At 38.3% G+C, this 13539-nt stretch overlaps 1 protein-coding gene across 2 annotated transcripts in view; it reads left to right on the forward strand.

Moving 5' to 3' along the window:
- RGS17 (regulator of G protein signaling 17) overlaps nucleotides 1-13539 on the forward strand; it is a 71417-nt gene that overhangs the window by 30898 nt on the left and 26980 nt on the right. For both annotated transcript variants that reach the window (XM_026844877.1, XM_026844876.1), the window contains exon 2: nucleotides 10050-10193. In XM_026844877.1, the coding sequence (XP_026700678.1) occupies nucleotides 10075-10193 (119 nt within the window). In that variant the 5' untranslated portion in view covers nucleotides 10050-10074. The remainder of the gene's footprint in view (nucleotides 1-10049; nucleotides 10194-13539) is intronic.

The following is a 13539-nucleotide window of genomic DNA, read 5'->3' on the forward strand; positions in this document are numbered from 1 at the left end:
TGAATCATCCCTTGTACCTTATCGGGTGCTAATTATAACCCTGCACAAACTGATAGGTAAAGACCTGCCTATTAGAGTCAAACACATAGATGAATTCTTGACATGACACAGACATCATTATAGAGTGCCATAAATCTGAACCTGTTATGCAGGAGAGCAGATGTCCACCCACAGCATATGCAAGAAACCAAAGCCCCATGCTGCCATGTACTGCAGGACACTTAAAGCAGCTACAGACTTGGGGCAAGAGTGGAGGAGAGGAAACCAAAGGTAACTGTGGAGTAGAAGTAGAAAGTGTCCATACACTGACATACAAATCCCAGGCAAACTCTTGAAAACCCTAAGTTAACAGCTAAGGATGAAGTCAGAAGTGATAAGATAAATGTGTCATCTTGAGATAGCAGCAAGGTAAATGAGCAGAGAAATAGCAAGGTGGAAGCAAGAACCTTACCAACAGCACAGTGCAGTAGAGGAGTCAAGGCTTTAAAGTAACTGCTATCAATCCAAATGCCAGCATGGTGGGAAAGAGCACAGAGTAGACAGACACTAGTCTCCTCTCCCTTCCTCAGACCAGCAAGCGTTGGTGCTAACTAGAGGAGCAGAAATAGCAGGAGCTTACTGTGAGTTTAACAGAGGTAGTATAGCTTGTGGGAGGGAAGTGGAGATCCATTACTAATGGGTACACGCCCATTCTGACCACTATGTCAAGGGTAAGTATTCCTTTAGTTCTACAGTCATTAAGTTCATAGGTATTGTCATGTGAGCAGAGCGTGGTACCTGAACAATCCCTGCCCCTGCCTTTCTTATTCGAAGCAGCTTGGTTTTAGATCAAGCCTTTTCACATGTATTGCTTAGATTAACCTTCTCCCACTATTCCAAGCCATCCAAAAAGACCCTAAGCCTCTTTCTGCTTCATGCCACATTTTGCTCCTTTCCCTCTCAGTTTTACAGTGTTAACCAAGTAACCTCTCCCCATCCCTGCCCCACTAATCTCTTGATTTTGTTTATTATACTTACTTTTTTTTTTTTTTTTTTACTTTTGAGAGTGGTTGAGGAAAGGAGGGCTGGAGCACACAGGTATCCTGTCAGAGGATACCTCAGAAGTCAGTCAGTGAAACTTAAATCAGTATAATGACCAAATACCCAATTATTTCAAAAAACATATATTAAAGAAGCCTTTTTGAAGCTATATCTGCCCAAATTTGCAACTTCTGTTTCCAGAAGGAATTAGAAAAAATCAACTGCCTCAGAAGTAAAGGCTGGAAGTCTTCATTTACAGGGAAGAATGTAGATTCTTCACTTCAAAGACCAGAACCGTGTCCAAAGTGGTTTCAGAAAAGCTATTCTCACACTAAAACAATTCTCCTTGTGCCTTCCTTTGTTTTTCAGCCTGTAATACTATGTGCACCATAAACAAAAGTTGTGTGCATTTATGGGATTGAGTGCTGCCATTTCTGCAGATGAAAATTTGCCAGGATGGTTTTATGTGCTGAAAAAGTAACTCGTCAACATTAAAACTTATTTGATACTTGAATTGCACTTGCAAATCTTTTTACCCTATGTTAGCTAAAAATTCTTGTGCTAGTCTTATGTTTATTTCTTAAATTTGTGATGAAATTTTTACAGAATCTGTGGAGTTCACATAACCCCCAAATGACATCTGGCTTCTCACAGAGAGAAATGGCTTTGAGCACAGGGAAACTTATTTATAAATTATAGTGCTAATGCATGCAGTAAAGCTCTTTGTGTTCTCAAGAGTCTTCTTAGCGTCCTCTTTATGGGGAATGTCATGGACTTTAACAAACACTTCTTTCCAGCAATATGTCAAGATCTGTATTTCACCCCCTGTGAGGAAAGTATCTTTCTATCTTTATAAAGTGTAGTGGCTTCATGTGTCTAAGTCAACTGCAGCCATGCTAGCCACAACAAATAGATAGATGTAGTGTAAAATGGGATTCTCAGATGTTTTTCAAACACATACAAATAAAAACAATACACTTAAAAATACAGAAAGTTTCCTGATGAGTTTTTCATTTTGCTTTTTATAAAATATTCTTGAAGAATGTAGAGTGTTCTTAATCATAATTTTGGTACAGCTCCTTAAAAACCACATGCAGGCATCTCAAACTTTTCAATAATGCATTACTGTCAGGCTTAATGTTTTGTTACTGAGCAGTAATGTCTGATTCAGAAGTACAAATGCACATCTACTTGATGATGCAGAGATTTAAGCAGGGCTTCCTCAGGATACTAAGTTCACCATAAAATAATAAAAAGAAATCTCAGACATCCTTTATGAGCATAGAAGCTGTCTGGCAAAATCATAAAAACAGTATTACTGTACAAAAGGCAAAAATTTTACAATGTTCAGCCCAACTGCACAGTTTCAATTTAAATGAATATTCATGTAGCAGTATTCTATTCTAATAAAATGCTTAATGTCTGAACACTTTCTGCCAAGTATCCCACAATTTCTTTTTCGTCCTATTCCCTCAATGGACAGAATGTCCACTTTGTGACCTTCTCAGGGCTTGCTCTGAAAGACTTTAGCAAGAGTCAAACATCTTCAGAGCAGAAGACCTGACAGGAGAAAGATGCCTATATGGTAGAGGTGTACATGTTTTGAAACTCTGCTGAGTTGCAGTAACTAATAGAAGAGCAAGATAGACACTCAAGTCTTCAGTTCCCTGAAAGAAAAAATCAGTAGGTGCAATAACCTGTTCCTTGAGCCAAAAAGTATTCAAAACCTACAATGTCTAAAGTTACTACCAAAAGGTGGTCTGCCATTTATACAAGAAGAATGACAGAATGGAGGCTATGGAGTGTCTTGGGAAATTCAAGCTACTTAGGAGAAGTAAACGTCCTCCACGATTCTTCCACCTTGGTAATCAGTATAGGACCATCAAAGGTAAAAACAATGGTTTATACAGCTTGAGGTAGGCAGCCAGGCTTCTAAAACCAAATACATGCATGCCCTTTTTTGGCTGAACTCAGCACGTAGAACACAGAATCTGTGCACTGCCCTGTATGGCACATCAACACGGGGAATGTATGCAATATGAAGGTCTAGTTACAAATACGTGGGTCAACTTCTGGTTTGATTCACACTTCTTTACTATTCAGAGGTTTTAGAACTTAGACGTGGTACAAACTACAGTTTTTGAAGAACCCATAAAAGCAAATCTGTTAAAATTTGAGTTTATAATTCAAAATCTGACATGACTACTGTTAACCAGAATAGTTTTTAGACATTACCATTTCCACTGATCTTTCCTCCCAAAACACGAATTCTTAAAAATGTAAACAACTCAAACTTTCCATACTGCTGCAATTAATTGAAATTTTCCATGTAGGCTATATTTAAATTGATTAAGGTGCAATTAGGGTTCCATTGTTGCCAATAGCTTCTAATTGTTCTCTAACAGACTACAGATACATTGAAATAAGTAAAAGGAGCCCAAGGTAACTCAATTACACTTCTTCTTCTGGTAGACTTATTCTTCTCTATTACTTTCTATGAATTTATTTGCAAATACTGAATGGCTTTCAGGACTCAGTGGCAAAAGAGAAAATGTACCCATGTCAAGGTTTCTCTTGGACAGAGAGACTAGTATGAATGCCACTGCTCAGTGGAGACTGTGTAAGTGGTCAGCAGCACTTAAAAGGGTGCCCACAACTCTGATGTCTTGATTTCACTACTCAATCAGTATTGAGAGAAGTGTGTGGAAATTTTTACATCTCAGAGACTTCTGATAAAATCTCTCGATCTGTCTTCATTTAGCTTGTGGTACCCTTAAGACACTCCTCTAGATGAATGAAGACAGCACAAATAAAAGATCAGTGTTGTGTTAGGACTGTCTTTGCATTGCAAGAGCAGCATATGCATCTGTGAGATTATTTTAAACGGTAGGTGCATCCAAGCTGTGTTGCACTGTTCTGGTATGCTAGTAAGTTTGTTCTTAAAAAAACCTATGGCTTTAAAACAGGTAACATATCACAGGTCATTAGAAGTAACACATTATGGCATTCTCTGAGGGTCTTTGCTTAGTGTTTGGAGTTAAAAAGATGGGTTTTATATTAAAAATTCAATAAGGCATCTAACTCATCTGAAAAAGTAGTATTTCAGAAATATCTCTGTCACTCAGCCATTGACTGTTTTAGGAAACTAAAACCCAAGCAACAACCAAAATCCTGTAAAGATCACTCCAATTATGCCTAAACAACTCATTAAAAAAATCAAGAAAGTGTTAATGTAACTGTTCTTACAAATGGTGAGATTTTCCAAGTATGTGGAAAGTCTAAAATGGTAGTTGGAAGTCTTGAATCCACATTATACAAAGCCATCCTCAGTGTACACTTACAGTGAAGGCTGAATGGGGTCTGAAGTGGATAATGTTAACCTTAATGCTTAGGGCTTGAAGGCTTTCAACATCCCTAAACTTAAAAACTATTCTTGTTAGGAGTCCATGTACCAAGTAAATGCCAGTGAAAACATGAAGTATGATTAAGAGATTGAGTCACATCTGGAGCTGGTATAAGCTGGTATGTTTGACTTTATGTAAGCTACACAGTTGAGGTTTTGGTCCTTTATTAGAAAAGTTAAAGGAAGCAAAGAAATTCAGAAGAGCTGATGGGATAGATCGCAACCAAAAAAAAAAAAAAAAAAAATTAAGGCCCAAGTTTCTTTCTTGCAGAGTAAATCACCCTCAATATCCTTAAGTCTTTGACTACTCCTTTCTGATGCAAGGTGATCTTTCTTCGCTATCAGAAGTTTTACAAAACCCAGATTGCTCTAGCTGATTCTGCTCCAATTCTGTCCTGAAAGCTAAGGCAAGAAAAGACAAAATACCACTTCTCTGCCATATAAAATGATGGTGTGTGTTTATCTGCACCCTTATATGATATTTCTCTTTTAAAAGAGCCATTAGGGAATGGCTCCAGAAAATAAAATAAAAAACTCTCAATCCCTAATGGAGTTTCAAGATCTTTTTATGACTTCCTAGCACATGAGCTTCTCCAGGGAATGTCATCTCAATCTTGTGCGAGGAGAATCATGTGCAAGGGAAAGCTCCAAAATGAGCAGAGGGAGCTGGATGGGACAGTGTCAAAAGTTCATATAATTTGTGGGGCTGTAGTGACAAGTTTTTGAGGCCAGGGGAAAAAAAAAAAAACCAACAAAAACTTGCTTCATCAGAGGATAGGCATCGATAGAGCTACTGAAATGACTGAAATGATGTAGCCTGTGGTTTGTGCCATGTCCAACACCTCAGGAATTTCTGGGGAAAACACACTAAAACCTTAGTACAAGTCCTGCAGTAGGGGAAGAGTCAGAGAGGGGCAAATGTTCAGAAATTACCTTGTTTTCATCTTCTAGAGGCACTCTGTGGAATTTGAAGTGACTGTAGTCAGTATCCAGTAGGACTGGCTGCCCAGATATAAATGTAATAAACCAAATGAGTCTTCCATCAGTTATTCCTTTTTGAGCTCTCTTCCCAAGATAGTGCTCTGTGCACAAGGGGATTTCTGTAATAATTACCCCTGAGCACCCAGTGGAATAAGTGGTAATTACACTGCCTAAACATAGATATAGATCCTTGTGCCATCGGCTCCAAAACTGTCAGGAAGCCTTACTCCAAATTTCTAAGTGTTTTTAGTTTTCGTATTCCTCTAGCACTGCAAGACTGAAGATGCACACAGGGTTGCACAGACTTTCTTGCTCTGCAGCTTATAGGAACTACCCGTCTCATAACTTGTATAATAAACAGTTGCTGTACCCTTGGGTTCCTTTCCTCAGCTGCAGAGTAGGGACAGCAGATGTTGTGCAAAATGAAATCCTTCATGATTATGGGATTGCTCAGAGGGCCACAATACCTACCCACCCCCAAGAGAATGAGTCAGTCAAGCAAACTAGAATACTATTCCTATTTCCTATCAGCACAAATGGAAATCATAACACTGTTAGTAAACTGTGCCACCAAATGGAGGCAAAGAACCAGATGCAAAACTGACAGAGAAATATACCTGTGTTGTGAGGGTCTAAGAGATCATATAGAGTACCAAAGAGAAAAAATTAATTGGACAAAGGCCCACCTTCACCACATGGTATTTTTGCCAAGCTAGAGGGTCTCAGGAAGAATGAAAACATTGAGAAAGCTAAAAGGCAAACTGAGATCTTGGAGACAGTATGTACAATTTGTACCACTATCCTAGAAGGTCTGCTCAATAACAGTTCACAATATTCTACTCCTTCACAGTTATGTACTAACTTTCACACTTAATTACAGAAAAATAATTTTATCTCATCAGACTGACTTGCTGAATTAAAGATTCTAAATTTCTTTTTCATGCCTTGGACCAAGGCACCAAATATAAACCCTCTGTCTACAGTTCAGTCTCTAAATATAACCAAGAGTTAAGATATTCCTGCTTCTGCATCCTAAATAATTTAATGGAATCAATTATGGTTTTGCGTAGATGACATCTGGTATTTGCAAATACATGAAAGACGAAATCCAACCAAAATAAGCATGAAACTAAAGTTTCCACCCATCCTACTTCATCCTCAGTAAACATATTATTGTTTTGCATCACGGGATGGATTTTTCATATTTCTTACAGACTTCAGCTCAGAAGCTCTCCAAGAGAATCTAACATAAGCAAAAGGGCTGATAACTTTTATTTCAGCCAGTGGTTAAGCCAGATGAGTGAACATCATTTGTGTGTTCACTGAGATCACTGTCCCATTGCTTGGATTTTCAGTTTACACTTTTATTGATCAGCATGCCAGTCATGCCAAGCTAAATAACAGTTTGCATCGTTAGATACAGCAAGGTTCAGAGTGAACACCAACATCAGCTGTGGAAAGGACAGAATCTGAAATGGATTAAATACAACTCTGTCCCACTGTGCCAGTAAGATGCTTGCCTATTATATTTGGAAACTAAAGATAGTCCCACTGCATAGTATCCATGTTATCAACCCATTTCAAAATATACCCCCTTGCAGTGCTTTCCTAGCATTATAATTAATGTTTGATTCTTAAGCAGCCAAACATATTGTTATTAGGGCTAGAATGCAAACCATTCCTGGATGTAAGTACACAGGATTTTGCTGGGGTTGGAGGTTTTTTCTTTCTTTTTTCTTTTTTCTTTTTTTTTTTTCTTTTTTGTGTTTCTTTCAAACACAGCCTAAATAGATAAATATAACTGTACCTGCAATCAGGGACTGCCCTCTTCCTCCTCCCAATAGTGCACAGACAGGAAGGGATGGGTCACGTCCTTCCCCATACTCCAGAGTAGTCAGAACACAGCAAAGCAAGCAGTCTCACTCTAAAGACCGGCTAGCTTGTGGGCTCTGAGTAGCCTTGGAGGAAACCATGCCTCCTGAAATGCTTTACAATGAAGACCCATGTATCCTTACAACTCCTGTTGCTACCATGTACTGCCAGACTTGCAAACCTCCGAAACAGTTGGCCATGGCAGTCCATATGGAGAGGTGTATGCTGGAGAATGTACAGTCATAGAGCTTTCTGGGCAAGGTTGAGATGTGAACCATTCCTGTGAAACCACACTTCTGCCTCTGCCTCCCAGAGATGCCATGTGCTGTGTATTGGGAATTACATTTGCAGACTTTACCCTTCTGCAGCTGCACAACTCCCATCGGTTTCACCATCACTTCCTGCCAGTGTGAGAAGAGATGGAAGGAGGTTTCCCCACACTACCCTGCCTGAGTGCTCACATCTTCCCAAGGTGAACAAGACTGGGATTTGAACCAAGTTAAAACTAATTTTACTTTTTTTTCTTTCCACTCTGGATTAATTTTAAATCAATCCTAATCTTTTATCCAGTTCACCGAGCACCTGCGAAACGCTGCTGCCAGCACAGAGAAGGGGACAGTTCAGGTGAGGGAATGAGTGACTGTAAGCTATGCAAGAGAAAAGGGAGAGAGACATTTATTTCAGTGGCAGCGGCAGCTTGTGCTGTGTTAAAGTTATTGTGGAACTACAGCAAAGCCACCAACTGTCATCATCATGTCGGAATAGATAACCTTCATCCCGCTTCCTTGTATTTATAGTGCAATGGATTCTAGCTGTAGTACATTTTATACATATCGCTAAAATTGTGTAAGAAATGGATGACTTCAGGAACACAGTGGAATGCATGGGACATTTTCATTCCAAGATTACAGCCCTACAAATATCTTAATATGGGTACTTTCACCGGTTTCTGAAACAAATACGTTTTGTGGTTTTATACAAATATTTCTAGGATCTCTGTCTTACAAGAAACAAACATTCCCCGTGAAAATATCTGCCTTTAATTTCTTTAACCATAGTCACTGCACTTGCTGAAGCAAGTACCATTCACAGCATGACACAGCTATCTATGAAATAATTTAACTGCATTAGGCACAGTCAGCAGAAGTTCAGAACTGTAATGTGGAGAAAGTGGCTTCGTACTGTCACTCACTGTCTGAGCTACATATTGAGCTGCAACACTTTTCCTTTCCTTGCTGTCTATTGCAAAATTATGGGCAGTTTTTCAATTATGTCGAAGTATACCTTGTTAACAACACATATTTATATTTGATAAAGAAATGGTGTGGGGGTTTTTAGTATGTCATTTTAATGTTCAGGAGTTCAGCAAGTATAAACCATAAGGAGTAATGTCAATAGCATAAGCAGGTCCCCTCACCACAGGTAGTTAAATGGTTCTTCTTTGTTTAATTTGACCAAACACTTCATAAATTAGTTGATTCTACTCCGTGACAGTGTACATGGAAAAGTTAGTTAGCTATGCAAGAAGCTTAAATAGCCACCAACCTTGAGTTTTGCAGCATGAGTTTAAGTTCTGAAGCTTAGTATCCTCGCTACATGTTGTTGTGTGTAAACTGTCTGTAAGGACACTATTACAGAAGAACTTCAGCAGTTTTAGCAAACACGTAAATGCAGCCTCTCACAGCTGCTGCTTGAATGCATGTAGACAGAGTAGCACATCTCAATTGTCTGTGCATGGTGTATCCAGGTGGCAGATCAACGAGAGCCTCCCTTTCTCGGTCCCTCCTGGCTGCAGCAGATTGCCATGGAGGTGTAGAGCACAGTGCAGGCTGCTCACACTGGGACATCTCCTACCTGCATCTGTTTTAAACTGGGGTCCTCCCCACAATAGTCTGTTTGTACTTTTTCAAAGGCAAAAGTACTAAATTTGTTTTAATCTATATATGCTTGTAATAGCCACTACTCTAGGAAACGTATTGGTGTTGTACAAAGGTGATGTCAACCATTAGAAGGATCCTGACATCTAAACCTTGCTAAATAACATAACTTGGCAATAAATGTTTTAACTTATTTTGAAAACTAAGTAATGCATGGAATATTACTTCCAGCTGCATATTCCAAGTCACTGGAAAGAAAAATATCTTCACCTAATAAAACCTGGTAAGGACTGGCAGCAAGCAAGAGAAAATCTTCTGTGACCAGAAAATAGTCCCAAAGTTGGAAAAGTATTTTGGAAATACATATTTATTATTCATTTTATTTACAGAGAATAATCTGAACTCTTAACAGACAGCTGTTAGTGCCTGTGATATCATTTATATAAATTTCATTGGTCCAGCATTGACCAGAGAAGTCAAAAAGGATGTTTCCAGCTCATGTTTAAAGTGAATAACCATCCTGCTGTATTTTTAGTACAATGGAAAGAGCTGTGATAGTCATATGGTAAGGAACAACTCAGTCTCTACCAAGTGATACACAAGCTGTGGGCTTGCTGTTCAAAAGGGTAATAAACAGTCCTTTCACTCCAGCCAAAGCGATAAGAATAGACATGATTCAACAGCACAATAGCGTAAGCATGTCCCTAAAATGTGGTCTTCTGGAAACTGCTTTTAACACAATAGAACTGTTACTTGGCCAGCTAGTTGATGGCCACGTGCTTTTGTTGCCACGAGCTGTGAGAATCAGTAGAATCGGAGATTGCTGTAGAAATGTGAATGTACTTTATGATGGTCTGTAGTAATTCTGTACATCTCTTATGTCTGTGTTCTTATAGCCACTTGGGCACTGAAGTAGCTGAAATGAGAAAGAGGCAGCAGTCACAAAATGAAGGAACATCAGCTGTGTCTCAAGCACCTGGAAACCAAAGGCCCAACAACACATGTTGCTTTTGTTGGTGCTGTTGCTGCAGCTGTTCATGGTATGTCCTGTAGTATATTTGGTTCCATATCCACCACAGGTAAATGATGAGAATGGAAAGTGCCAAGCACTGGGAACATACAAACTTCTGGGAGAGGATTGCTGCCAAGAGGCACAATTTAACATTTCACTTAAAAATTTGATTAAACAATTCCCTTATTTGGTTGGACATCTTGTGAGGGGGAAGAGGAGAGAATAGTAAATTCAAGCTATATTTATCCTACTTAAACCATAACTAAATGAGGAAATTTCAGTTGTAAAACTAGTATGTGTGAATGAGATGCTTGATACTGAACATTTCATAATTTGCATTCAAAACATTTTTTTTTTTCTGCTTGTACTTTTGATATAGCAGTTCTCTGCATTCAGGAGGATAAAAGGGAGGTGGTCATAAATGTGAACATATGGTGACCTGTTTTATTACTTAGTTGTTGTATAGTACGTATTCTGTAAATATCAAAACACAAGCCTTAAATTCCGCTTTAAATTGTAACTGGTGTGGCATAATTTTAGTGGAAAAAAAGGCTCAAAATTTGTGCCTGTTTGTCCCTTCACTTGAAAAGTCAAAGAATTAAAGCAAGTTTCAGAAATAGGTTTAAATTCTCAGTGTCTTGAGATGCATCAGGTCTTTATTTCATATTTTCCTGAACACAGTTAGTGTTAAAATACAAAGTAATTGACATGCAGTACTGTTCAGAGCCTGTGCATTCTGTTACATACACAGTTCAGTCTTTTTGTAATGACCATTTCTCAGTGTATCTGTTATTTTCTCTTGAATCAGCCATCTGGCCCCAATCTAAAATCTGAGACTATTTGCCCTCAATATATTTAAAAATACATATTGGCATGAATGCATCATGCATCAAATGGGACAGCTTTATCCAAGATGCCACATCTTGGATGCAGTACCAGGGTGGACCTGCCTTGCCTGTTACTTCCAATTTCATCTGGAGGCAGAGGATATTTGGAGCAAGGATGAGAAAGAACTCATGCTTTTTCAAAGTTCCTTTGCAGTGTGTTCAATCCATAGAGCAAAGAGGTGGAAGTGTATTAAACAGGAAGAAAAGGGAAGATGTCTTGCTACTGTTATCTCTGCTTTGTGACAAGGGCACAATGTAAGATGAGCTGTACTGTTCCAGCCAGAAGTTCATTTAGCTCAGTATCCTACTTCAGGAAGTAACCTGTAGTGGTCTTTTCACAAGGAAAGGAAAAAAACAAGTAGATGTGCACCTCCTCAACCTACCCACAGCAAAACTCCTCACAATTTCTGGCAATCTGCAACTTAGGGACTTCCTGGACCAGAGGTTATTTCTGTGTATTTTATAGCCCTTGATGGAATTTTTTTATTAATTTGTCAAACCATTTCTGAAGCAACTTCCTGAACTCATCTAAACTTTTGGCATCCAGAGTTTCCCATAGCAATAAATTCTACAGTGGACCTGTGTACTCTGTGAACTATTACTCCCTTTTAATTGTTTTATCCTACTAGGTTTTAATTTCATTTGATGCATCCCTGTTCTTATGATTGTGAAGAACGGTGAATAATTGTTCCCAGGATGATGAAGATTTTATAGAGCTCTCATATCCATCCCCTTCAGCTGTATTTTCTTCCATAGTCTTCTCTATTTTAATCTCTGTGACACAGCAAGTGACCCAGACCATGGTTTATCCTTATCTCTTTTCTATCTATCCATACACTTTGTGTCTCTCTTTGTACCTTTCCTATTCTCCTATCTCCTGTCTGAGATGTGTGACTAGATCTGTTGCAGTAGTTGAGACACGGGTGCACAATGTTTTGTGTTTGCTCTTGATTTTTTATTATTAATTCCTAGAACTCTGCTCGCTTTTTAACAACCTCTGAGATGACATTTTCATACAATTATCCACCATTGCTATATATTTTTACTGAATGGAAGTAAAGCTCATCATTGTGCATGTACAGCTAGGGTTGGCTTTTGCCTTGAGTACTGGAATGTGAATGGCCATAACAGTCTAATTACTAATTACAATATCTAAGTGATATCACAATCTAATTTCTAATTAAGACAACTGAAAGTATGCTGTAGCTCAAGAAAACTTACTTGACACCTGTACTCTATTTTGAAATTTTCATGAGCTTTGTGACCTTTGGAGTGCCTCCACTCCTTAGAATGCAATACCATAATTGAACAGCTTATGCATATTAAATCTAAAATAGAGCAATTATTGCGTTAAAATGTGGGATGTCCCCTCAACTGCTTTACTAATTGTTTTTGCTGTTAATATCCTGTCCTTTGGGGGCTGAGAGGGATTTTTTGGTAGATTAGACTGAGTATGGAGAAATCCTGTCAAGTTAAGCTAGTTTTCATGATTCAAAGAATGGATCAAAGGGGATAGTGGCATCACTTGCATTTTCTAAAATCAAAAAGTTAGAACAGGTGATGCAATAAGTCTTTTCTAGCTCTATCTTCTGTGATTCCAAACTGGAAGCTCCATTACAGGAGAGACAGGTCAAGACTTTGAAAAAGGCAATATGAAATGATTCAGAATCTCTGTTAAAATTAAGTAATTGGTTCTGTGCCAAATTTGTTTGGTAAATTTGAACTATCCAGGTAGAGTACAGATGACTGTTCTTGCCTCAGTTGTGTACCCTAAAAACCTAAAAAAATAATTAAAAAAACCCAACACATAAAAAACTTTACTCAATATATAGGGGATTCTAGGCAGGTGATTCTCTAGGGTGGTCCTCTGTAATAGGAAAGCCTAATCAATAATTGTAACAGGTTCTCTAGATGTAATTACATGCTTTCTCTAGTTCCACAGGTCTTTGTATTTGAGTAATGTGAATTTCTCAAGAGATACCTGTCTGGAAACATTGCCAGATTCATTAATGGTGATGACAATGCTTTAACTGTCAGTATGAAGATTAGGAGACTTCTGTTTTTCCACCGGCCTGTGTGACTGCAAGCAGCTCTTATATCACTAACCTCTTAGTGCCTCAACTTCCTCACCATGCATAGAAATGGAGGGGCAGGGGGTGGTGGTGGTGGTGTACATGCAGCTTATAGTAGGAAGCTTTCACTTTTATCTGTATGAAGAGTTAGTTGAATAGTTCATATATCCAAACAAATTATTAGAATTCTAAAAATATTTTTTGTGAATCTTGTGACGTTTGCTTTCTTCTGTTCTACCCTGTGGTAAAATCAGAATAGGCATTAAGTCTTTTGTTTGCATAACAGCATAGGCAAATATTCACACCTTTGTTTGAAGAAATAGTACCTTGCCTAATAGAGACTTGTTAACAACAAAAATTGAGATAGAAAAATTATTCAGTACATCTTATTACAAACTTTTTTTAAAAAAACTAA

Source organism: Athene cunicularia (assembly GCF_003259725.1).
Source record: "Athene cunicularia isolate RWA chromosome 3 unlocalized genomic scaffold, athCun1 chr3_part1, whole genome shotgun sequence".
NCBI lineage: Eukaryota > Metazoa > Chordata > Aves > Strigiformes > Strigidae > Athene > Athene cunicularia.